General features: G+C 35.5%; 1 protein-coding gene across 3 annotated transcripts in view; it reads right to left on the bottom strand.

Moving 5' to 3' along the window:
• ADK (adenosine kinase) overlaps nucleotides 1–24101 on the bottom strand; it is a 450870-nt gene that overhangs the window by 125619 nt on the left and 301150 nt on the right. For all 3 annotated transcript variants that reach the window (XM_039872158.1, XM_039872157.1, XM_039872159.1), the window contains exon 7: nucleotides 10861–11031. In XM_039872158.1, coding sequence (XP_039728092.1) covers nucleotides 10861–11031 — 171 coding nt within the window. The remainder of the gene's footprint in view (nucleotides 1–10860; nucleotides 11032–24101) is intronic.

Here is a 24101-nt window from a genome sequence, read left to right as displayed (position 1 = left end):
ATTTATATACTAAAGTAGTTTAAAAATGACCTTAACAAGCCAGCTAATAAATTCAGATGTGCCGTTAAAAAGTACAAAATGCAATATAACAGGTTACCAAGAATTTTTAATTGAGGCAACATATAAATTTATCTCCATGTATTTCTACATCTCAGTTAAAAGTAAACCACACAAATAAAAATCACAGTGAGATACTACTTTACTCTCATTCTGATGACTACTGTCAAAAAAGAAAGAAAATGGCAAGTGTTAGCAAGGCTATAGAGAAATTGGAACTTTTGTTCATTGCTGGTGGGAATGAAAAATGATGCAGCTGCTGTGGAAAATAATTGGGTGGTTTCTCAAAAAGTTAAACATAGAATTATCATCTAGCATATAATCCAGTATTTCCACTTCTAGGTATATACCCCAAAGTCCTGAAAGCAGAGACTCAAAGAGATACTTGTACACGAGTGTTCACAGCAGCATTATTCACAAAAGCTAAGAGGTGAAAACAAACCAAATATCTATTCACAGATGAGTGGATAAACAAAAATGAAACTCTGATACATGCTACAACATGGATGAATCTTGAAAACATTATGTTAAGTGAAATAAGCCAGATACAAACACACAACTATTTAAAAAGTTCATAATAAGTACGATCCTATTTATATGACATACTGAGAATAGGCAAATTCATTGAAACAGACAATAGAATATTGGTTATCAAGATTGAGGTGGGGGGTAGGGTGGGGAATTATTGTTGAATGTGTACAGAGCTTCTGTTCTGGGATGAAAAGGTCCTAAAAATGGATAATGGTAATGGTTGCACGATATCATGAGGGTAGTTAATGCCACTTAACTGTCTACTTAAAAACAGTAAATTTTTATATGTTTTTTTTAGTACAATGAAAGAAATAAGTAAACTACAATATTCAACAACTTGTTTTTTTAAATCACATTAATGTAGCAATGGTATTCCTGTGGACACTACTATTTTATCTCAGGATGTGCACAATCAAATATTTTTCAATATTCTTTAGCGAAGAATATCCTTTTCCCAGGGCAAATCAAACAAAGTAGCAGTGGGGAGTGAGATGGGCAAAATCTAGCTTGAAAGGCATTACAGTTGAGCCCGTAACACTAATGATGAAAAAGGATGACTATCTAAAATTAATGTTAGCCATTATATTATTTTAGGTTTCAGAACAAGGACTTTGTTGATTTATAATAAAATTGGTTAGTATTATTGATTATTAGAATATTGAGAAAATGAATCCTTGGTTTTTTAAAAATATTTTTAAACTATAAGAAAAAACCTGAAAGATCACCTACATAAATCCCTCCCTTTTACATATGAGTAAATTGAGGGAACAGTTTGGCTAATAAATCAGCAATTTAATTAAGGAGAAAAGTCTAAACATTTATTAATATATAAAGATATATCACTTGTTAATATTTAAAATAGGGTCCAGACTTTTAGTGTGTCTTTCTTATAGAAACAGATCTATAATTCATAGTTTATGAATTACAGTTTCAGTTTCTTTAAAGCAGAGGGAAAACTTAAAGACATCCATGAAGCATTCCTGAGTGTAGTTATAGCTTTTTTCTTCCTTTAATCTTTTATACTTTTTATTCCTACATCTAATATAAGTGACTTTTTTTCAAGCAATTTATTTATTTATTTATTATTTATTTATATCATGGTGACATCAGTTAACGAAATCCAGTAAGTTTCAAGTGTACAATTCAACAGTAAGTCATATGTATTTGCATTGTACATTCACTCTCCATGGTTAGATTTCCTTCTGTCACCACATATTTGACCCCTTTTATTCCATCTGCCTCCTCTTTTCTCCCCACCCTCTGGCAACCACTAGTCTATCGTCCATGTCCATGAGTCTCTGTTTTTTGTTATGTTTGTTTGTTGCTTGTAGGCTTTTATCCCGTATAGGTGATTAACATGTGCTTTTCAGCTTTTTCTGTCTGGTTTATTTTGCTTAGCACGATTATCTCAAAGTCCATCCATGTTGCCGCAAATGGCAGTATTTCATCTCTTCTTATGGCTAAGTAATATTCCACTGTATATATGTACCACAGCTTCTTTATTCAATCATCTATTGTAGGATACTTGGGTTGCTTCCATGTGCTGGCCACCATGAATAAGGCTGCTATGAAAATTGGTGTGCAATTATATTTTCAGATACATGTTTTCAAGTCTTTGGAGTAAATACCCAGTAGAGGGATTGCTAGATCATATGGTGGATAAATTCTTAGTTTTTTTGAGGAATCTCCATATTGTTTTCCATAGTGGCTGTACCAGTTTGCAGTCCCAGCATAGTGTATGAGGGTTCTTTTTTCTTCCCATCCTCTCCAACACTTATTATTCATCCTGTTAATAGCTATTCTAATAGGTGTGAGATGATATTTCATTGTGATTTTGATTTGCATTTTTCTTATAGCTAGTGATGTTGAACATCCTTTCATACGTTTGTTGGCCATTTGTATGTCTTCTTAGGAGAAATGTCTGTTCGGGTCCTCTGCCCATTTTTTAATTGGATTGTGTTTTTTTTGTTATTGAGTTGTACGAGTTCTTTGTATATTTTGGATATTAGGCCCTTATTGGAGGTGTTGTTTACAAATGTATTTTCCCAGATTGTTATTTCTTTACCTTATTGACAATTTCTTTTGCTGTGCAGAGCGTTTAAATTTGATGTTGTCCCATTTGTTTATTTTTCCTGTTACTTCCCTTGACTTTGAAGTCAAATTCATAAAATCCTCGTTAAGTCCAAGGTCCATGAGTTTATTTTTTATGTTTTTTTCTAGGCAATTTATTGTTTCTGATCTTATATTCAGGTCCTTAATCCATTTTGAGTTAATTTTGATGTGTGGTGATAGACAACAGTCTAGTTTTATTCTTTCGCAGGTGGCTTTCAATTTTCCCAGCACCATTTGTTGAAGAGGCTTTCCTTTCTCTGCTGAATGTTTTTGGCTTCTTTGTTGAAAATTATTTGCTCATATAAATATGGGCTTACATCTAGACTCTTGATTCTGTTCCACCGGTCCATGTGTCTGCTTTTCTGCCAATACCATGCCATTTTGATTATTGTCGCTTTGTAGTATAATTTGAAGTCGGGCAGAGTGATGCCTCCAGACTTGTTATTTTTTCTCAGGATGGCTTTGGCAATTTGGGGTCTTTCATGCTTCCATACGAATCTGATGATTTTTTGTTCTATTTCTTTAAAAAATGCTGACAGGATTTTGATGGGGATTGTATTAAATCTGTATAATACTTTATGGAATATGGTCATTTTAACTATGTTGATTCTTCCAAGCCAAGAACACAGAATATCTTTCCACTTCTTTGTATCTTCTTCAATTTCTTTTAATAAGGTCATGTAGTTTTCCTTATATAGGTCCTTCATTTGTTTCGTTAAATTTATTCCTAGGTATTTTATTCTTTTTGTTGCAATTGCAAAAGGAATTATTTTTTCCACTTCTTTTTCTGATACTTCATTATTAGAGTATAAGAATGCTGTGGATTTTTGAACGTTGATTTTGTATCCAGAGACTTTACTGTATTTGATTATTGCTTCTAGTAGTGTTCCTGTAGTGTCTTTAGGGTTTTCTATATAGAGAATCATGTCATCCACAAATAGTGACAGTTTGACTTCTTCACTTCCTATTTGGATGCCTTTTATATCTTTCTCTTGTCTGATTGCACTCAGTAGAACCTCCAATATTATACTGAATAACAGCGGCGATAGTGGACAGCCTTGTCTTGTTCCTGATCTTAGAGGGAAGGTTTTTAGTTTTTCACCATTAAGTATAATGTTGGCTGAGGGTTTGTCATAGATGGCCTTTATTATGTTAAGGTACTTTCCTTCTATACCAATTTTGGTAAGAGTTTTGATCGTAAATGGATGCTGTATCTTGTCAAAGGCTTTTCCTGCATCTATTGATGTGATCATATGATTCTTATTTTTTAATGTTGAACCATCCCTGTGCTCCTGGGATGAAGCCCACTTAATCTTGGTGTATAATCTTTTTAATATATTGCTGTATTCGGTTCCCTAGTATCTTATTTAGGATTTTTGCATCTGTGTTCATGAGATATCGGTCTGTAGTTTTCTTTTTTTGTGTTATCTTTACCAGGTTTTGGTATCAGGGTAATATTGGCCTCAAAAAATGAGTTAGGAAGTATTGCCTCCTCTTTGAGTTTTTGGAAGAGTTTGAGGAGAATGGGTATTAAATCTTCTTTGAATGTTTGGTAGAATTCACTGGTGAAGCCATCTGGTCCTGGACTTTTACTTTTTGGTAGTTTTTTGATGATTGTTTCGATTTCCATACTGCTGATCAGTCTATTTAGACTTTCCAGTTCTTCTTGATTCAGTCTAGGAAGGTTGTATCACTCTAAGTTCTTGTCCATTTCTTCTAGGTCATTAAATTTGATGTTATATACTTTTTCATAGTATTCTTGCATGATCCTTTGTATTTCTGCAGTGTCTGTCATCATTTCTCCTCTTCACCCCTGATTTTGTTTATTTGTGTCCTTTCTCTTTTTTCTTTAGTGAGTCTAGCCAGGGATTTGTCAATTTTATTAACTTTCGCAAAGAACTGGTTCTTTGTTGCATTTATTTTTTCTATTGTTTTTTTTTGTTTGTTTGTTTGGTTTTCAATTTCATTTATTTCTGCTCTGATTTTGATGATTTCTTTCCTTCGGCTGACTTTAGGCTTCATTTGTTCTTCCTTTTCTAGGTTTTTTTTTTTTTTTTATGATGAAGTGTTAGGTTGTTTATTTGGGCTCATTCTTATTTTTTGAGATAGGCCTGAAATGATATGAACTTTCCTCTTATGACCACTTTTGCCGTGTCTCAAAACTTTTGATATGTTGTGCTATCATTATCATTCGTTTCTGTTTAATCTTCATGTATTAGTGGTTCTTCTCACTTTCTTTTTACAGCTGATCTACAGCTTCACAGCATTATGATCAGAGAATATGGTTGGTATTTCAACGCTCTTATATTTGTTGAGGCTATCTCTGTGTCCCAGTATGTGGTCGATTCTTGAGAATGTTCCATGTGCACTAGAGAAGAATGTATAAGCAGCTGTTTTGGGATGGAAGGCTCTGTAAATGTCAATTATGTCCAATTGGTCTAATGTGTCATTTAAGGGTGTTATTTCCTTATTGATTTTCTGTTTGGATGATCTGTCCATATCTGACAGTGGGGTATTTGGTCTGTTTCTCCCGTTAGTTGTTAGTAATTGCTTTATGTATTTCGGAGCTCCCTAATTGGGAGCACAAATATTAATAAGTGTTATGTCTTCTTGGTGTATGATTCCCTTTATCATTATGAAGTGTCCCTCAGTATCTTTCTTTACTTTTTTTATTTTGGAGTCTATTTAGTCCAATATTTGTACCGCTACTCCTGCTTTTCTCTGAATGCCATTTGCTTGAAATATCATTTTTCACCCTTTCACTTAGAATCTATATTTGTCTTTGGAACTGAGATGTGTCTCCTGGAGGCAGCATATGGTTGAGTTTTGGTTTTTGATCCAATGCAACTCTGTTCCTTTTTACTGGTGAGTTCCATTTACATTTTGGATGTTATTGAAATATGAGGTTTTCCTATAGCCATTTTATCTTTTGCTTTCTGGTAGCTTGGTGTTTCCATTTCTTCCTTGTCCTTGTGTTTCTATATGTTTTTAAAATTTTGGTTGGGTTTTGTAGATTTTCCCTCTGATCCTTCTTGTTTTATGTTATGTACTTCAGTTCTGAATCTTTGGCGTGTGGTTACGGTTACAAACATGTAAAGAGTATATATATATATATATATATATATATATATATATATAAATATAATGTGTAACTATGTGTATATATATGTATATATATATGTATATATATACATATATATACACATATATACATATATCCATTTTCTCCTGCATCTGCCTTATCTCCATTCTTCTTTGCAAGGAATATTGGTCCGTAGTTTTCCTTTAATTCTTTGTTTAGTTTTGATAATATTTCTTCTTCTTTAATTTTTCCGGGATAGTTTGTATAGAACTGGTATTATTTCTTCTTTAAATGTGTGGTAAAATTGAACATTAAAATAATCTGGTCCTTGAGGTTTTTTTGGGGGGAAGGGTTTTAACCAAAAATTCAATTTGTTTAATAGATAACCTGAATAGCCCTTATTCTGTCTCTTCTTGAGTGTACTTTGGTACTTTATGTCTTTCAAGAAATTTGTCTGTTGTATAAAGGTTGTCAGTTATATTAGAATAATATTGTTAGGAGGAACCACAGTATCTTCCACTCTAGACTAATTTTGCCCCTTTAGTATTCTGAACACTATATGAAGCTCCATGAAATTATAAGGTTATCCCACTTTGACTAGTAGTATAAGAATGGTTACAGGCTCTAGGTGCCTTCTGAGGATTATTCTCTCTAATCTTTTCAGGTGGCTCTTTTTCCATCCTTAATTAGTTCTTTCACAAATAAGTGCTGATTAGTACTCAGCTGAAGACTTGGGTGGGACTCTGTAAATCTCCTGTGTTTTCTATGCAGCTCTTTCCTCTCTGGTACTCTGACTTGCAAACTCTAGCTGTCCAGCTATTAGAGTTCCTGAACTTCCAGTTCCATGTCCTCAATTCAAAAAAGACTGCTAAGAAGGTTCCCCTTTCTGTGCTATGGACTGGAAATTCTCTCTAAGCAGTAAGCTAGGGTAATCATAGGGCTCACCTCATTTATTTCTTGTCTCACAGGGGTTCACTGTCCTTCATTACTCGTAAAAAGATAGCGTTGGTAGACACGGCATTTTTTAATATTAAGGTTATCAGAAAAGCTTTAAAGCATCATTAGTAGTGTATGACCCTCTGAAAAAAAGAAGGTAGCATCAGGTAGAAAATAAGAGCTAACTGTGCTTGGTTTTAGGTAAGTGTTGACATTTTGAAAATTTATACTTAGCACAGTAGATTTGATATTTCTTTTTGTGGGGGTGGGGGGAGAAGGGGTGGGGAGAAAGACTAAACAATCGTATGTATTCCCAGAGAAATATATTTTATACTACGTTCGCATTTTAGAAATAAATGTCTTCCCGCCCCCCACCCCCCCGGAGAACTGAGGATATTTTATTATTACTAGACTATTCAAGGAGAAGAACAATTAGAGATGCGATTAAAGAGATAAAACTCACAATATCATATTTGTTTTTTATAATCAAATATGGTAACATTTTTATTTATTCTTATTAAATTTCATCGCTCAACTGATATTTCCAGACTATTAAAAAATTTAAGTCTCATTTTGACATTCAACTTATTTGTTGCATAATTTGCATTCTCTGTATTTGCATTATCTGTAAATATAGCTTTATCTGAAACAATGATCATTTACTTGAGCAAAGCTCAGGGTAAACACTGAAGTGTATCACTAGAAATCTATCAGCAAATTTTTTGAAACTGGTTCAACCAAAATATATATCTAATTGTCCTGTATCCAATATTTATTATTCTATAATCCATATTACAATGGATTGTCTCAAATATACTATACATCCATAATTTATTGGTCTGTCATAATAGGTACTATATATCAATTTAAATGAATTCAAATGAATAGTAATCACACCAAAAAAGTAAAACATAGTATGACTTGTAGCCATGTAGCAGCTCTTAATTTGACTACTTCCTCTTCTAAGTAGGGAAAAATGATTTCTTTAATATTCTATACTAAGTTCTAGTCAAGTTTTAACTTTACTGGTGTATAAAATAATTTTAAGATGTGGTAAAATATATATAAGATAAACTTTTACAATTTTAACCATTTTAAGTATTCAATTCAGTGATATTAAGTACATTTACAATGCTGTGCAACCATCACCACTATCCATTTCCAGAACTTTTTGTCATCCCAAATAGAAAGAAGCTTTGTACCCATTAATAATAACTCCCAATTCCCTCTTTCCCCCAGTGCCAGATAACCACTATTCTAGTGTTTGTCTGTAAGAATATGATTATTTTAGGTACCTCATATTAAGTGGAATTCTTATAGAAAAATCCAATAGTTGTCTGATTGTATAGAGCTTATTTCACCTAACATAAGTTTTTCAAGGTTCAGTCATGTTGTATCATGTATTGTAATTTCATTCCTTTTTAATGTTGAATAATATATTCCATTGTATGTGCAATTGACTACTGAACAATGTAAGGGTAAAGGGCACCAACCCCCATGCAGTTGAAAATCCATGTGTAACTTTTCACTCCTCCAAAACTTAACTACTGTTGACCAGAAGCTTTGCCGATAAGTCAATTAACACATATTTTGTATATTATATGTATTCTTACAATAAAGGAAGCTTGAGAAAAGAAAGAGCTATTAAGAAAATCATAAGGAAGACAAAATACATTTATAGTACTGCATGTATTTATTGAAAAAATCCATGTAAAGTGGATCTGCACAGTTCAAACTCATGTTGTTCAAGAATCACTCATACATACCAAATTTTGTTTATTTATTCATATGCTGAGGAACGATATTTAGTTTGTTTCCAGTTTTTGGATATTGTGAATAATGCGGCTATAAACATTGCTGTACAAGTATTTGAATTCCTGCTTTCACACCTTTTGGGGATATATGTAGAAGCAGACTTGCTGGATCATATGGTAATAATTCTATGTTTAACTGTTTAACTTTTTGAGGAATCACCAAATTGTTTTCCACAGTAGCTGCAGCATTTTAATTCCCATCATCAATGCACAAGGGTTCTAATTTCTCCACATCCTTGTAAACACTTGTTTTTCTTCATTTTTGACAACAGCCATCCCAATGGTGCCAAATGGTATCTCATTTTGGTTTTCACATGCATTTCTCTAATGATTAGTGATAGTGAACATCTTTTCATGTGCTTACTGGACATTTATATATCTTCTCTGGAAAAATGTTTACTTAAGTTCTTTGGCCATTTTTGAATTGGGTTGATTGTTTTCTTGTTGAGATATATATTCTGGATATAAATCTCTTATCAGATACATAATTTACGAATATTTTCTCCCTTTCTATAGCTGACTTGTTTGCTTTCTTGAGTGTCTTTTGGTGCACAAAACTTTTAATTTTGATGAATCCAATTACATTTCTCTGTTCTTGCCTATCCATTTGGTGTCCTTTTTTAAAAAGTGAATACCATTTTGATTTCAACAGCATTTTCTACAAACCTAATCATTTTTAGGCCTCTATTCTTTTCTATTCTCCTATGTCTCTGCCAAACTTTTAGCATTGTTCCCTGGTTCTATAAATGCTTTCCATCTTTTGTACTTGTGTTTTACAAATGTGAGCTCATATTAGAGTTTTCTGTGTGCTCTGCAATGTTTTTTAAGGCTCCTCGCCATTTTCTTCCTATTTAGGGTCATTCAAGATTATAAAATCAGAAATGATTTTTTATGGCATTCAGTCCTCTCAAGTTGTCTTTACATCCAAAGTCTCATTCTCTGGAATCATATTTATCTCTTTAAAAAGTTTTAAAGTTTGTCTTCTTAAAGTCTAAAGCATATATTTAAGTATTGCCAGAGTGAATGTTCCTGACTATAAAGAAATCTGAATTCAAGCATTAGTTTCTCTCAAGGATTCTCAAACCACCATACTGATGATCAATTCTTTCATGTTATTTAAAGAGCTAGAGTAGCACTTTTCCTAGTTACTTCCTTCACTCTTCAGAAAATAAAACTGGCAATAAGGAAAATCTAAGACGTACATTTCAGTCATCTAAGACTTCCAACAGATAGGAGTTCCAGGTTTTTACCAATATTTCAGTTTGTGAATCACCAAGAACATAGTACTAGTTAGCACCTTTGAAAATATTCACACCATATTATTACCACAAATCACCCAGGTTGAGCTCATAAATTATTTCCATGTCAAGTTTTATGTTATTTTAAGCAGACAACGTAGTTATCTCATTTAGATACAAAATCAGTGAATACAATAAAATTATGTTAGAACCACAGAACTACAATCAGAATAGACTTTGGAATAATTAACAGAACACCTTCACTTTACATATAAAGACCTCGAGATTCATGAAATTTAAGTGATACTGCATAGGTCAAATGAAGATACAACGAAGGTCTCGCTTTCTTTTTTTTTCTGTCTCACGGATTTTTAAATTCTACAGGCTAAACAAAAGCCATAAATACGAAATAAGAAAAATAATTATTTTATTCTAATTTAGAATAAAAGTATATTCTTGGTAAAAGTAAAAAGCTACAAAAGTTCCATTCATCACTGTCAAATATAACATACAAATATTAGCAAAAATGTTAGTATTAATAAAGAAGTTTAAAACAATTACAATATACTAACATTTACTGATAATTTATTAAATTAACTCACACTATGAAGAGGTACTTAACTTTAACATAAAACATTTTAGACTATATGTCTCTTACCTTAATCCATGAAAATTTCAGAGGAAAACACTATTTTACTGGTCAGAAAACATATCATTTGATCTCAAGGGCTCAGAATGAGGAAAGAGTGAACGAAAAGGAATGATGAAAGTGATATTTATTTTGATTGTGGTCCTGGTTACATGTCAGATACCATGCACTTGCAAAAGCTCACAGAAATGTACAGTATGTAAATTATAAAACTCAATAACCAAACTCTTTAAAAAACCATTTTTTTTACTATGTAGAAATTAACACATACTGAAGAAAATATTGAAAATACTGAATTAGAGTGGCCCAAAAGAGGTAGTTTTGTTGCATAATTCTCAAACATATTTATGAAATATTTTGTTTCCCTTTATATATTTCTAAACTTATATGCAAACCAGAAACCAAAAAATCCAGGTACTTTTAAAAAAAAGAGTAACTCACCGTCTCATTTCCAAAAAGTATGTCAACATAAGGCATAACTTTCATCAATGATTCCTTGTAGAACTGACTAATAAATGGTGCAGACAGATTCAAAGTGAAAATTCTATTGTTCTCAGAAGCATGGTGAGCCACTTTTAACACTGACTCTGGTGAAACTGTAAGAAAAAAGCCCTGGATAAAGACAAAAGGGAGGAGAAATTAGAAATGCAATTTCCCCAGAGACACTTTCAGTGAGAATAAAAGAAATACATACAAAAAAACAAAAGCCTATATATAAATACAAATTTAAAAATACAGTTATAAAATGCAAGGCAGAAAATAACATTCGATAAGAAGAAAAGTTTGTCATTTCAATACTATATGCTTAATATGTGCCATTATGTCAGAGTATAACATTATTTCATATTAGATTTGTATACTCAATACTGAAAGAATTCTGGAAATCTACATCAGAAAACATATTTTAAAGGTCTCATTCAAGACAATAATTATGTTTAAATTAAAGAAACAGTAATAAAGGCGGACTGGATCCTTCTATTTTCTTAGAAACACTGTGTATTCTTATCGGTGACATATTTATTAAAAAATAAAATTAGTTTAAAAATAAAATTAGTTTACTGTTTGTTATATTATGAAACATCTAAACTGAATTTTTTAGAAAGATTCTGAATTAGAGAAAATTCAGTAATGAAATAAAAAATATTTAAATTAAAATTTTATGTCAGAAAAGCTATATTTTAAAATACTATTTGTCTATATCTTAAACATTGATATAAGTCTTTAAAAAATATGCTTCTGCTTCCTAAATGGAAGAAAGCATAAACAAAAACATGGATGCTTATATAGGATATTGGTTTAAACAGTACACAAGTGAATGAAACAGCACATAAAGGGAAATACAATGAAGTTGGAAAGAAAGCCCAACTAAGTTCACACAAAGGGCCTTGAGTGTCAGGTTAGAAGTCTATTAAATGGGGTAGAGATGGATGAAGTCTTCCTTGAAAGAAAAGAGTAATAAGTTAGCAAGAAAATTTAAAGGAACTTGTTGTCTGGACAGCAACAAATCATCAACGGTCAATTGAAGCCTGAATTTGGCTCTGTAAGAGAAATGATACTAAGAGTATTACATTCTGGATTTAGCAATTGTATAAGATGTGGGAAACAAAGGATAAAAGAGTCAGAAGATGACTGAGATTTTGAATCTGGTTCTACCATTAATAGAAATAGGAAAGTCCAGAATAAGACCTAGCTTAGATGGAGATAGTGTTTAGTTGTAGTTATACTACACTTGAGGTGTTAAGGGACCCTGTAATATATATCTCAAAGTTGGACTCAGGAGAAAGGCCACGACAGAAGGTGATAGTAAAAAGGATTTAAAATTACCAATTTAAAATGTAGAAAGAGAAGAGGGCAAAGGACAGAATGGAGAAAAACAAACATTAGTGGGTAGAAGAAAGGAAAAGAGAGAACAAGAGGAAGGCAAATGAAGACAATAGAAATGATAAAAGAGAAGTCCACCATGGGAAATTTCAAGAAGATACTTAAGGGGAGTTCTGGTCAAGATGGTGGAGTGGGTTAATATTCTGCTGCCTCCTCTTATGACCGCATCAAAATCACAACTATAGAACAACGATTACAAAGAATCACCCGAAGTCTAGCTGAACAGAGGTCCTATAACTAGAGATATACAGAAGCCATATGGAGACTGTTAGGAGGGGCAGAGATGCAGAAAGAGCTGGCCACATACCAATGTGTGGTGGCTAAAAATAGGCAGGAATATCTTGGTTGCAGCAGTCCCCGCAGAGGAACAAGGGGTTCCAGCCCCACACCAGGCTGCCCATCTCAGAGATCCAGTGCCAGGAAAAGAAGTCCCCACAACTTCTGACTATGAAAACCAGTAGGGACTGTGGCTGAGTGAGATGCAGGGCTGCTGGTGTACCAGATGTCTCTCTGCAGATGAACTTACTCGCTGACAGACTTATTTGCTCTGAACACTAGTGCTGGGCCAGCAGCTCAAATGGCACCAGGAACATATGGGGAGGAACTGAATTGTCTGGCTTTGGGGCAAGGGCAGGAGGGGCAGCTTTGTCCATACAGAAGTGCTTGCAAAAGCCACTGTTCCTTTGTCGATCGCTCACTCGACCAATGTGCAGATGCAGGTAGATGCCTTTTCTAAATCTTCATCAACCTAAAACTGTTCGCAACCCCATGGTGATTCCTTGATGCCCGCTCCACCTAACTTGTGGGCCCACCCAGGATGCTTCCAGTGGCTTTTCCATACAAACGGCTTGTCTTGGTTCCTGCTATGGACGTTCCTAAAATTTCTCAAGGTTCACAAACCCCAAACAAGCAGCATCTAGCCTCATCATGCCACATACCTCTTGCTAAGCAGCCCCAAGCCTCGCACTAGCAACAGCCAGCCTCAGTTCACAGCTTGGCCTCTTGAGGTATCTCCAAGCCCAGGTCAGGAAGTGGCCATCTGCGCACTACTTAGTGGCTCATGTCAGGAGGCCCCAGGGATGGCATGCCAAGTGGCCAGCTTTAGACAGAGCCAGAGCACAACGCAGGGTTGCATCTGAGGACAGCACACCCAAAGGGCAGACTGAGCAGGTACCAGAACCCTGCTAAAGTGAATCCTGCTCTGTAGGGTCAGCCCCTACACAACAGCTCTTCCACTGTATTCACAAGCAAGTTCTCACAATCAAATGGCCCATTGGTCAATTCCTTCCATTGACATGCAAATGGCAACGGAGGCTCAACTACAACAGGAGGGCACATAGAACCCCCACAAAGGACACAACTGCAGCACCTGACACAGGGGAACAGAGAGACTGAGCCACTGGGCCCCACAGGACACCTACTACATGAGGTCACTTTACAAAGGCTGAGAGACATAGCAGATCTACCCAAATAATACATAGAATCAGAAACAGGGAGGCAGCCAAAGTGGGGAGACAAAAACGTCCCAAGTGAAAGAAAAAAACAAAGCTCCAGAAAAACAACTCAATGAAATGGAGACAAGCAATCTACCAGATGCAGAGTTCAAAACACTAGTTATAAGGATGCTCAGTGAACTTAGGGGAAGAACAGATGATCTCAGTGAGAACTTCGACAAAGAGATAGGAAATATAAATATGGAAGTAGACAGCAAAAAAGAATCAGTTGTAAATGAAGAATGTAATAATTGAAATAAAGAATCCATTAGAGAGAAACAACAGTAGATTAGATGAAGCAGAGGACTGAATCAGCGATTTGGAAGACAAGGTAGCAGAAAACATCCAATCGGAACAGCAAAAAGAATCCAAAAAATAAGAACAGTTTAAGGGGCCTCTGGGACAACATCAAGCATATCAACACTGACATCATAGGGGTGCCAGAGAAGAAGAGAGACAGCAAGGGATTGAAAACCTATTTCAAGAAATAATGATGGAAAACTTCCCTAACCTCAAGAAGGAAATGGACATACAATCCCAGGAAGTACAGAGTCCCAAACAAGATGAACCCAAAGAAGCCCACATCATAATCATCATAATTAAAGTGCCGAAAGATAAGAGCAGCCGACAGAGTGAGAGGTGATGACTTACAGCAAGGCAACTGGCATCCACAGGGCCCCTGGCAGAGAATAGCTTCCCAGGGTCTTGCCTTGCAGGGTCTCCAGCTAAGAAAGTGTAGCATGAAGAAAAGTAACTTCCCTGAAGGCTGGAATGTGGGATAATTGAAGTGACCTCAGACTTAAGGACCCCAGGGGCCTAAGGCAGCCTCTACGTCAGTCTCAGGCCAAAGGAGCTTGCTGGATGCTGAGGGTTTTCAATAGAGTAAACTCAGGATTTATCATGCATGAGATGGTTGCCTCACATCAATTCAGCAGAGTGTAGCCACACAGGGAGGCCCACACAACTATCTTCTTTTTGGTGATGAGAAAGTTGAGACTCAGATTGGTTAAGTAACTAGTCCAAGGCCACACAGTCTGCCTGGAATAAGAATAGCTGCTTTCCTACTCCAAGGGCAAAAAGCCTGGCCTCTGCCCTTTTGGTTCCAACATCTCTACCGGCAACCAAGCAAAGATCAGGCTGTATGGCTCTGGATTATCCTGTGTACAGTTGTTTCCTTGTTGCTGTATTGCTATGAACCAGAAAGCCACATTATATCTTTGTTTAAATTGTGTGTTAGAGCCAATCACTGTCTATGGCACTAGGTTAAGAACCTTTTACTTGGAAAAAAATTGGCATAGGCTTTGTTCATCCCTCTTGCGATAGGAACATGGAGTTGTGACAGGAACATGGAGCAAACAGCAAGTTTGACAGGAACATGGAGGAAACAGCAAGCAAAGCAACCTGGGATCTAGATGAACAGAAGTACTACAACTAGGGAGTGAAATAAGAAATTGCCCTGAAACGGTAGAAGGTAGAAGCGGGCAAAAATGTGAGGCTGCCTGGTACCAAATAGCTGACTGGGACAGAGGCTACGGCAACCAGCAGCGGCAGACGCTTCTTAAAGGGGAGTGTCCGTGAGCAGACTTTCAAAGTAGGGACTTGCTTGATCTGAGAGCCAGTGCTGAGTGGGCTGCTCGGGAGGCACCAGGGAATTACAAGGATCACTGAGTTGTTGGAGCAAGGTCAAAGATGAAGCTCTCTCCTGGAGAGAAGTGCTGGTAGTATCCACTGTTCCTCTGTTGAGCCCTCCCCTCTCCTAGTGTCTGGACTCAGCACCACCATAGCTGAGATGTCATCAAACTGGATAGCAGAGGTTACTTCACCCAGAGGATTCCCTGAAATTCTGCCTCACCCAACTCAGGGCTCCACCCAAGCCACATTCAGTTGTATCCTCAGCGAATCTGGTGCTCCTTGCTGAACCAACTCCAAGACTCGCACTGGTGGCAACTGACCTCGATTTCTGGCATGGCCTCTTGAGGTAACTAGAAGCACAGCATCTGTGGATTGCTTGCTGAATCTTAACAGGTTGAACTGGAGGGACACAGGCTCCCTCGGGCTAATCTTGGCCTGCACCTGAACTTCTCTCAGTAGGTGCCACTGGACACCTACTACACAAGCCATGCTAATAAGACTGACTTAGGAGCTTTGCTTAATGAATAGAAACAGACGCAGAAAGGCAGCCAAAATTGGAAGACAAAGAAGCAGAAACCATATGAGAGAAAAGAACAGAGATCTAGAAATAATGGAGTCAAGCAACATAACAGATGCAGAGTTCAAAACACTGTTTATAAAGATGCTCAATTAACTTAGGGGAAGAGTAGATGAATTCAGTGAGAACTTTAATAGAGCAACAAAAAACATAAACATGGAAATGGAAATTATAACAGAGAAGCAGTCAGAAATGAGATGAAGAGTGTATTAGAGGAAATCAACAGAGTGCATAAAGAAGAGGATCGAACCACTGATAAAGAGGATGAGGAAGCCAAAGACACTCAATCAGAATGGCAAGAAAGGAAGATTCCAAGACTGTAATAATTTAAGGAGCCTACGGGACACAATGAAATGTAAAAATATCCATGTCATAGGAGTACTTGAAAGAAAACAAGAAGTTGAAGAGTTATTTGAAGAAATAATGATGGAAAACTTCCCTAACCTGGTGAAGGAAATAGATATACAATCCCAGGAAGCTCAGAGAGTCCCAAAAAGATGAACCCAAAGAGGCCCACACAAGACATATTATAATTGAAATGCCAAAGGTTAAATATGAAAAAAGAGAATCTTAAAAGCAGCAAAAGAAAAGCAGTAGTTACCTACAAGGGAGCACCCATAAGATTGGCAGCTGATTTCTCAAAAGAAATTATGCAGGACAGAAGGGCTTGGCAAAAAAATATTCAATGTGATGAAAACCCAGGATCTCCAACCAAGAATACTTTATCCAGCAAAGCTATCATTTAGAGTTGAAGGACAGATAAACAGCTTCCTAGACAAAAATAAGCTAAAGGAATTTATCATCACCAAGCCAGTATTACAGGAAACGTTGGAGGGACTTAAGAAGAAAAAAAAACATGTATCAAAAACAGGAATAAAGATTGGTAATAACTACATTCCTTCAAATGTAAAAGAATTAAGCACTCCAACCAAAAGATAGAGTGGCTGAATAGATAAGAAAACAAGATCCCTACATATGCTGCCTACAACAGACTCGCTTAAGATCAAAAGACACACACAGACTAAAAGGAAGGGGATGGAAAAAGATATAGCCTTGATGGACCTAGAGGGTATTGTGCTGAATGAAATAGGTCAGATAGAGAAAGACAAATATCGCATGATTTCATGTACATGTGGAAACTAAAGAAGAAATTAAACAACAACAAAAGTGGAAATAAACTCGTAGATACAGAGAATATTTAGAGAGACATTAGATGGAAGAGGGGTTGGGGGGACAAAAAAAGGCAAAGAGATTAAGAGGTACAAATGGATATTTGCAGAATAGGTATGGAGATGTAGAGTGTAGCATGGGGAGGATGGTTAATAATGTAATAAATATGTAAGGGGGAAGAGGAGCACTAGATTTAGTGGGGTGATCACTTTGCAAGTTATGTGGATCTTTGATCACTATGCTATACAAATGAAACTGGTATATTATTGCATGCCAACTTTAAGTGAAAAAAACCTCATTGAATCGTACAATGTAAATACAAGCAACTAATTGTCTTATATTTCAATAAAGATGCAAAAATAAATAAATATAAAATAAATTTAAAAAAAATAAAAAGAAAGATCCCTCAGGTCATACAGTTTATATGTGATGAAGCTTGGTTAGGTTCAAATGACTCTAGAGATAATGCTCCTAGCTCGAGTAGCCAATAAAGAAGAAAAGAGCAGAAAGATATTTTAGTTGGGGAAGAAGAGTGGAGAGTTGTTTTTAAGAAAGAAAGACCAAAGAATGAGCATTTTTGCTTTTCAATGAAAAGTATCTAGTGGAGAAATAGAAGAATGAAGAAGCAAGAGAGGGAAGATAATAAGACAGAGTAAGGAACCAGAGGAAGTGAGGGCAATGGGAACCAGAAGGGAGAAGAGCTAGCCTATACATGGAAGAAGTAACTTTGAAAATCTAAAGGAAACTTCTTTTAAAAGTTATAAAAAAAGCTATTGAAATATTCATGTTCAACTAAGGGACTAACCACTTCCATGATGCAAATTTTAGAAAGTTTAAAAAGAAAAAGATGTTTTTCTATTATTTTCAATTTTCAAACTGAATATTAAAAGAATCCTAAAAAAAAAAAATTGTGGCAGAAGTATGTGTACTGGAATTCATCTTTGAAGGGTTTATTCCCCATATAAATCCTGAGATATTGAGAGAATTTTACATTATACTGTTCTTTTATTATTTTAAAGTATGGCTAATAAAATTCTAATAAAAATGTTTTCCTATCACAATAACAATATTTTATCATCATTTAAAAATTCCAATCCATTAATTTATACCAATATTCAATTGTTATAAAAGGTAACAAGTCTTTGTCTTAAGTAACATTATCTTTTAAATATTTTTATCTTAATTTTTTAACCAATTACCATGTCACTTGCAAACTATAAGCACTCAAGCTGCTTCCTTTGCTATTTCTGTTACTTGGAAAATTAAAACGAACAGTTTATATAGCATCTTGTCTCCATAGTGATATGTATGTACTTACTTTTTAGTCTTTCATTTAATGAGGAGATTTTAAAGCCCCCCACCACCATTTCTCCCCAAAGTGTTCCAGCATGAAATAAAAACCTCCCAGAGCTAGCATTCTGCCAGCTGTGGATTAACCACAGACAGCCATAGAATGGTCTACATAAATAGTAACCTGGTCAAATAATTAGGCTTCTCACCAACTTCAGACTGAAAATTTGATCTATGCTAAAATACATCTGATTGTAATTTACGGTACAGAACAGTATGCCCCTGGAGTCTAAATTTGGCCTCATTCCAAATGTGTGCATGTTGTATGTGTGTTTTATTTTAAAATGCAACACAAGAGTATTGTGATGTAGACAGTATAACTTGCATTTTGTAAATTTTATAAAGAATATACAAAAAATATATAAGCTTTTAAATGAGGCAAATTCACAATTTAAATTAATTCAATTTTTGAATAGTCTCTTGTTTTTCTTTAAGTAAATATTTAGTATTTAAACAATTTAGGATTTGTGCTCTGTTAGAGTGCAAAGACTTAAAATTGATGCCAACCATAATTTTTCTTCCTAGATTTATATCCTTTGCTAGGCCACATGTTCCAGACTGTAGTATCACTGAAAATAAAAACAGTACTATTATAAAAACTTTTTTTCAAGTGTCAGGTTTGCAATAAAAACAGGCCAATAGTTTATATAACTATAGCTTTAAAAAATACTCTATATAATCAAGAAATATCTGTGATTTTTAAAAATAGGGATTTCAGTCTACACATTAACTCTGCTACTCTTTGTCCTTATGAGCAACTAAAAGCAAAGTGAATTCTAACACATAGAGGTTGGATAATATTAATCAAAACTGAGAGTGAAGCAAGACAATTTTATCCATTAAAATGGAAACCAAAACAAAAAGGCAAGAGTGGGAGTGATAGGGAAAGATTACAGCAGAGCCCAAAGAACCATTTTAGCAGAGCCAGACTTAAAGCTTGGAAATTTCAAATACATAGATTTGTCACTCAACCACTCTAAGGATTTCTCAGGGGAGTTTAAACACAGGTGAATGTAAGAAATTAAGCTGCTTAATATACTAAAGGAAAGGTAAAGAACTGCTTTTCTTGCTCTTTACCAGTGTTTACTTTAAATCAGTGTCATCATTTGGGGTTCTTTTTAATTGTCTTTATCTAAGAGCAAAACTTCTTTTATTATTTCCATTAACAATGATCTGAGGCTAGCGTTCACAAAAAGTTTTGGATTATGAGAAATAATAAATTAGTTTGAAAATAAATGGTTTCTGGTTAAAAAAAATTATCCGAGGAATAGGGGTCTGTAATGCGTGTGTGTGTGTGTGTGTGTGTGTGTGTGTGTACATGGATATGTAAATTTTAGGTATTTATAATCTTGGAAGTATAAGAATATTGATCAAAAGGAAATAAAGCTATGTAGCATTACCATGCCCTGTAATAGTCAATTGTAAATTTGCAGTGATAAAGAAAAAGTTTTTGTTTAGAAAACTACTCTGATCAGAATATAACAGGGCAGAAATAGATCATATTATTTTAAAATATTCATACCAGTGGATTTTAACCTATTTGGGTTTATGTCAATACACAAGTGCATAAAATTTTACATGCAGTGGCAGTAGGAGTGAGTCAGTAATCCCTTGAGACTCATGTATATACAATGAGTAAGCACTGAATTTGACTGAAGGTTAAGAACTTGTAATTTGGGTTCTTTTCTTGGGAATATAGAACCGCATAAATTCCAGTTTGATTAGAGTTTTCTTTTTCTTTTTTAAAAACATAGACAGTCTGTAATAAAATAGAAGTAAATATCAAACTTCTGGAGTGGGAATGACTTTCAAGTCTAGAGAGGGAAGATTATCTAAAGATTTACTATAGAAAAATTAAAACCATCAGTTGGTTGTCTTCCAATCCCAGGAGGGGGTGGAGGAAGTAAACAAAGACCAGGGGAAATGTCTACAGTAAATATAACAAAGGGTTAATATATTTAGTCTACAAAGAATTTTAATAATAAATAAAAAATTAAACAAATATTAGGACAATGAGCCAAGAACATGAAAAAGCATTCCATTAAGAGTAAGTGAAATATGCAAGTAAATAAATACATACACAAAAATTCCTCTCTAGCAATTTAAGAAAAAACATGGTAGTACTCAATGATGAAGAAATGTTGGTGAAATTTATACATTAATGCTATTAGTAGGAGTACAACTGACACTATTTTTTAGAAAATAATTTGAAAATACACACAAGGAGCCATAAACAAATTCATTTTCTTTGACCTGATAATTCTACTTCTGAGAGTCTACCATAAGAAATAATCCAAAATGTGAGAAAATATACATTCATGAACATATCAGTATATTATTTATTCCATTGAAAACCTGGAAACGATGTAAATGTTCAATTACATTTGAACATTTAACATTTAACGTTTGAACAATGTAAATGTTCAATTCACATAAGAACTGGCATACACACACACACACACACACACACACACACAATCTACTCTAAATCTGGCTATTGATCATTTAAAATGTGGCTAGTGCAAATGAAGACCTGAATTTCAAGTTTTATTTAATTATAATTTAAATGTAAGAAGCTACATGTAGCTAACTAAGCACATGCAATGTGTACTGTGACTGTGGAACTGAATTTAATTTAAAAACAAAAATAGTGCAAAATATTTTTCTCCTAAACACAATTTTATTGTTTTGGTAAAACTAAATTTCATTGAGACCATATCAATTTAGTGATTGAACTGACTGTGTCATAAATGTAAAATAGACCTCATTTTAAAGACTTAGTATTATTAAAAGAATGTTAAATGTAAAAATTTTATATGATTACCTATTGAAATAAAATATTTTAGATATATTAAGTTAAATAAAATACACTATTGAGACTTCTTGTCAAGATGGCAGAGTAGGTAAATGCTGGGCTTACCTCCTCCCATGACCACATCAAAATTACGACTAAATTACAGAAAAAACACCCTTGAGAACCACCTGAAGATTAGCTGAACAGAATTCTTTTAACTAAGAATATAAAGAAGAAGCCACATTGAGACTGGTAAGAGGAGTACAGATGCTAAATGAGCTGTTCTCACACCTATATGTGACAATTAAGAATCGAGAGGGCTATGTCAGCTATGGAGGTCCTCCATGAGGAGCAAAAGGCTCCAGCTCCACACCAGGCTCACCAGCCTGGAACACCAGTGCCAGAGAGAGGAGTCTCCATAACAGCTGGCTCTGAAATCAGTAGGGACTCAGTCTGGGTGAAATGGAAGGCTGCCGGAGATCCAGGTGTCCTCTTAATGGGCCTACACAGACTCACTCCATCACAAACAACTCACTCCAAGCTCCAGTGAAGAGATAGCACCTTCAAAAGTGCCAGGGACATATGGAGAGGAACTGAGTTGTCTGGCTTCAGGGTGAGGGTTGGAGGGGCACCATTGCTCTTTTTCTGAGCCCTGCCTCAAAATAGTTTGCAAAGAGATAGGCACAGGCAAGCGACAAACTTGACTCTCCATTAATCTGGATAACACAACTCTTGCTCCACATTGGTAATTCTCTGAGACCCCCCCGCCCCATCCTACTCAACTAGAGCACCACTGGAACCTCTTTCAGCTGCTGTTCCTCACAAGCAGCTAGCCTCAGCTTGCGCTGCAGACTTTCCTATAATCTCTCAAAGGTCCACAAGCAGCAGCTGGCTTTGGTGTGCTCTGCATCTCTTGCCAAGCAGCCTCAAGTCTGGCACCAGTGGCAGCTGGCCTCAGTTCACAATATAACCAATCCAGGGGCTCAGCACAGGCAGAGTTATCAACTGCAGATCACTTTGTAACTCCCAACAGGTGACCCTTGGCTAGGCACAGGCAGTAGCTGGACTTGTTCTGCACTAGAGCTCCTCCCAAGAAGCCCCAGAACCAACACACCTGATGGCCGGCTTCAGACCACACCAGAGCACCACCCAGTTAGTGCTATAAACAACACACCCAAAAGGTGGACTCAGTAGAACCAGAGTCCTGCTAAAGCAAATCCTACTCTACAGAGTCAGCCCCTATACAACAGCTTGTTCACTGTAGTAGTGGCCAGTCCTCACAGACAGTTATTCTGAAAGTCTCCCAACCACTAATATGCCAGCTGCAATCAAGGCTCAACTACAACAGGAGGGCATATACCACCCACACAAAGGATGCACCTGGAGCACCTGATTCAGAGAGACTGAGCCACTGGGCCCCACAGGACATCTACTACATAAGGCCAGTCTACTAAGGCTGGGAGACATAGATCTACCTAATATATAGAATCAAAAACAGGGAGGCAGCCAAAGTGGGGAGACAAAAACGTCCCAAGTGAAAGAAAAGAACAAAGCTCCAGAAAAATAACTCAACAAAATGGAGACAAGCAATCTACCAGATGCAGAGTTCAAAACACTAGTTATAAGGATGCTCAGTGAACTTAGGGGAAGAACAGATGATCTCAGTGAGAACTTTGACAAAGAGATAGGAAATATAAATATGGAAGTAGACAGCAAAAAAGAATCAGTTGTAAATGAAGAATGTAATAATTGAAATAAAGAATCCATTAAAGAGAAACAACAGTAGATTAGATGAAGCAGAGGACTGAATCAGCGATTTGGAAGACAAGGTAGCAGAAAACATCCAATCGGAACAGCAAAAAGAATCCAAAAAATAAGAACAGTTTAAGGGGCCTCTGGGACAACATCAAGCATATCAACACTGACAACATAGGGGTGCCAGAGAAGAAGAGAGACAGCAAGGGATTGAAAACCTATTTCAAGAAATAATGATGGAAAACTTCCCTAACCTCAAGAAGGAAATGGACATACAAGCCCAAGAAGTGCAGAGTTCCAAACGAGATGAACCCAAAGAAGCCCACACCAAGACACATCATAATCATCATAATAAAAGTGTCAAAAGTTAAAGACAAAGAATCTTAAAAGTAGCAAGAGAAAAGCAGTTAGTTACCTGCAAGGAAGCTCTCATAAAACTATCAGCCGATTTCTCAACTTAAACTCTGCAGGCCAGAAGGGAGTGGCACAAAATATCCAAAATGATGAAAAGCAAGGACCTACAATCAAGATTACTCTACCCAGCAAAGCTATCATTTAGAATTGTAGGACAGAAAAAGAGCTTCCCAGACAAGTTAAAGCTAAAGGAGTTCATCACCAACAAACTGGTATTATGAGAACTGTTAAAGGAACTTTTTTACGAAGGAAAAAAATAAAAAATGTGAATAAGAAAATATTGCAAAGAAAAAAATTTTCACTGACAAAGGCAAACCATAATAAAAGCAGTTGTTAAACCAACACTAAAGCTACTACAAAGGTTAAAGGGCATAATTAGGAAGATCATGTATAATCACAACAGTAAATTAAGGGATACACACAAACATATACACAAAAGAAGTAAATAATGACAAAAACAAACATGGAGGCATGAGTAAAAATGATAGTGATTTTAGAATATGTTCTAACTTAAACGACCACCAACTTAAAATAGATTGCTATAAGAAAGCTTGGTATATATGAAGTACATAGTAACCACAAACCAAAAATCTAAAAGAGAGATACAAGAAATAAA

This window comes from Pteropus medius, unplaced genomic scaffold (genome assembly GCF_902729225.1).
Source record: "Pteropus medius unplaced genomic scaffold, Ma_sr-lr_union100, whole genome shotgun sequence".
NCBI lineage: Eukaryota > Metazoa > Chordata > Mammalia > Chiroptera > Pteropodidae > Pteropus > Pteropus medius.
Note: the sequence above shows the minus strand (reverse complement) of the source record. Positions and strands in the feature narration are given on the sequence as shown.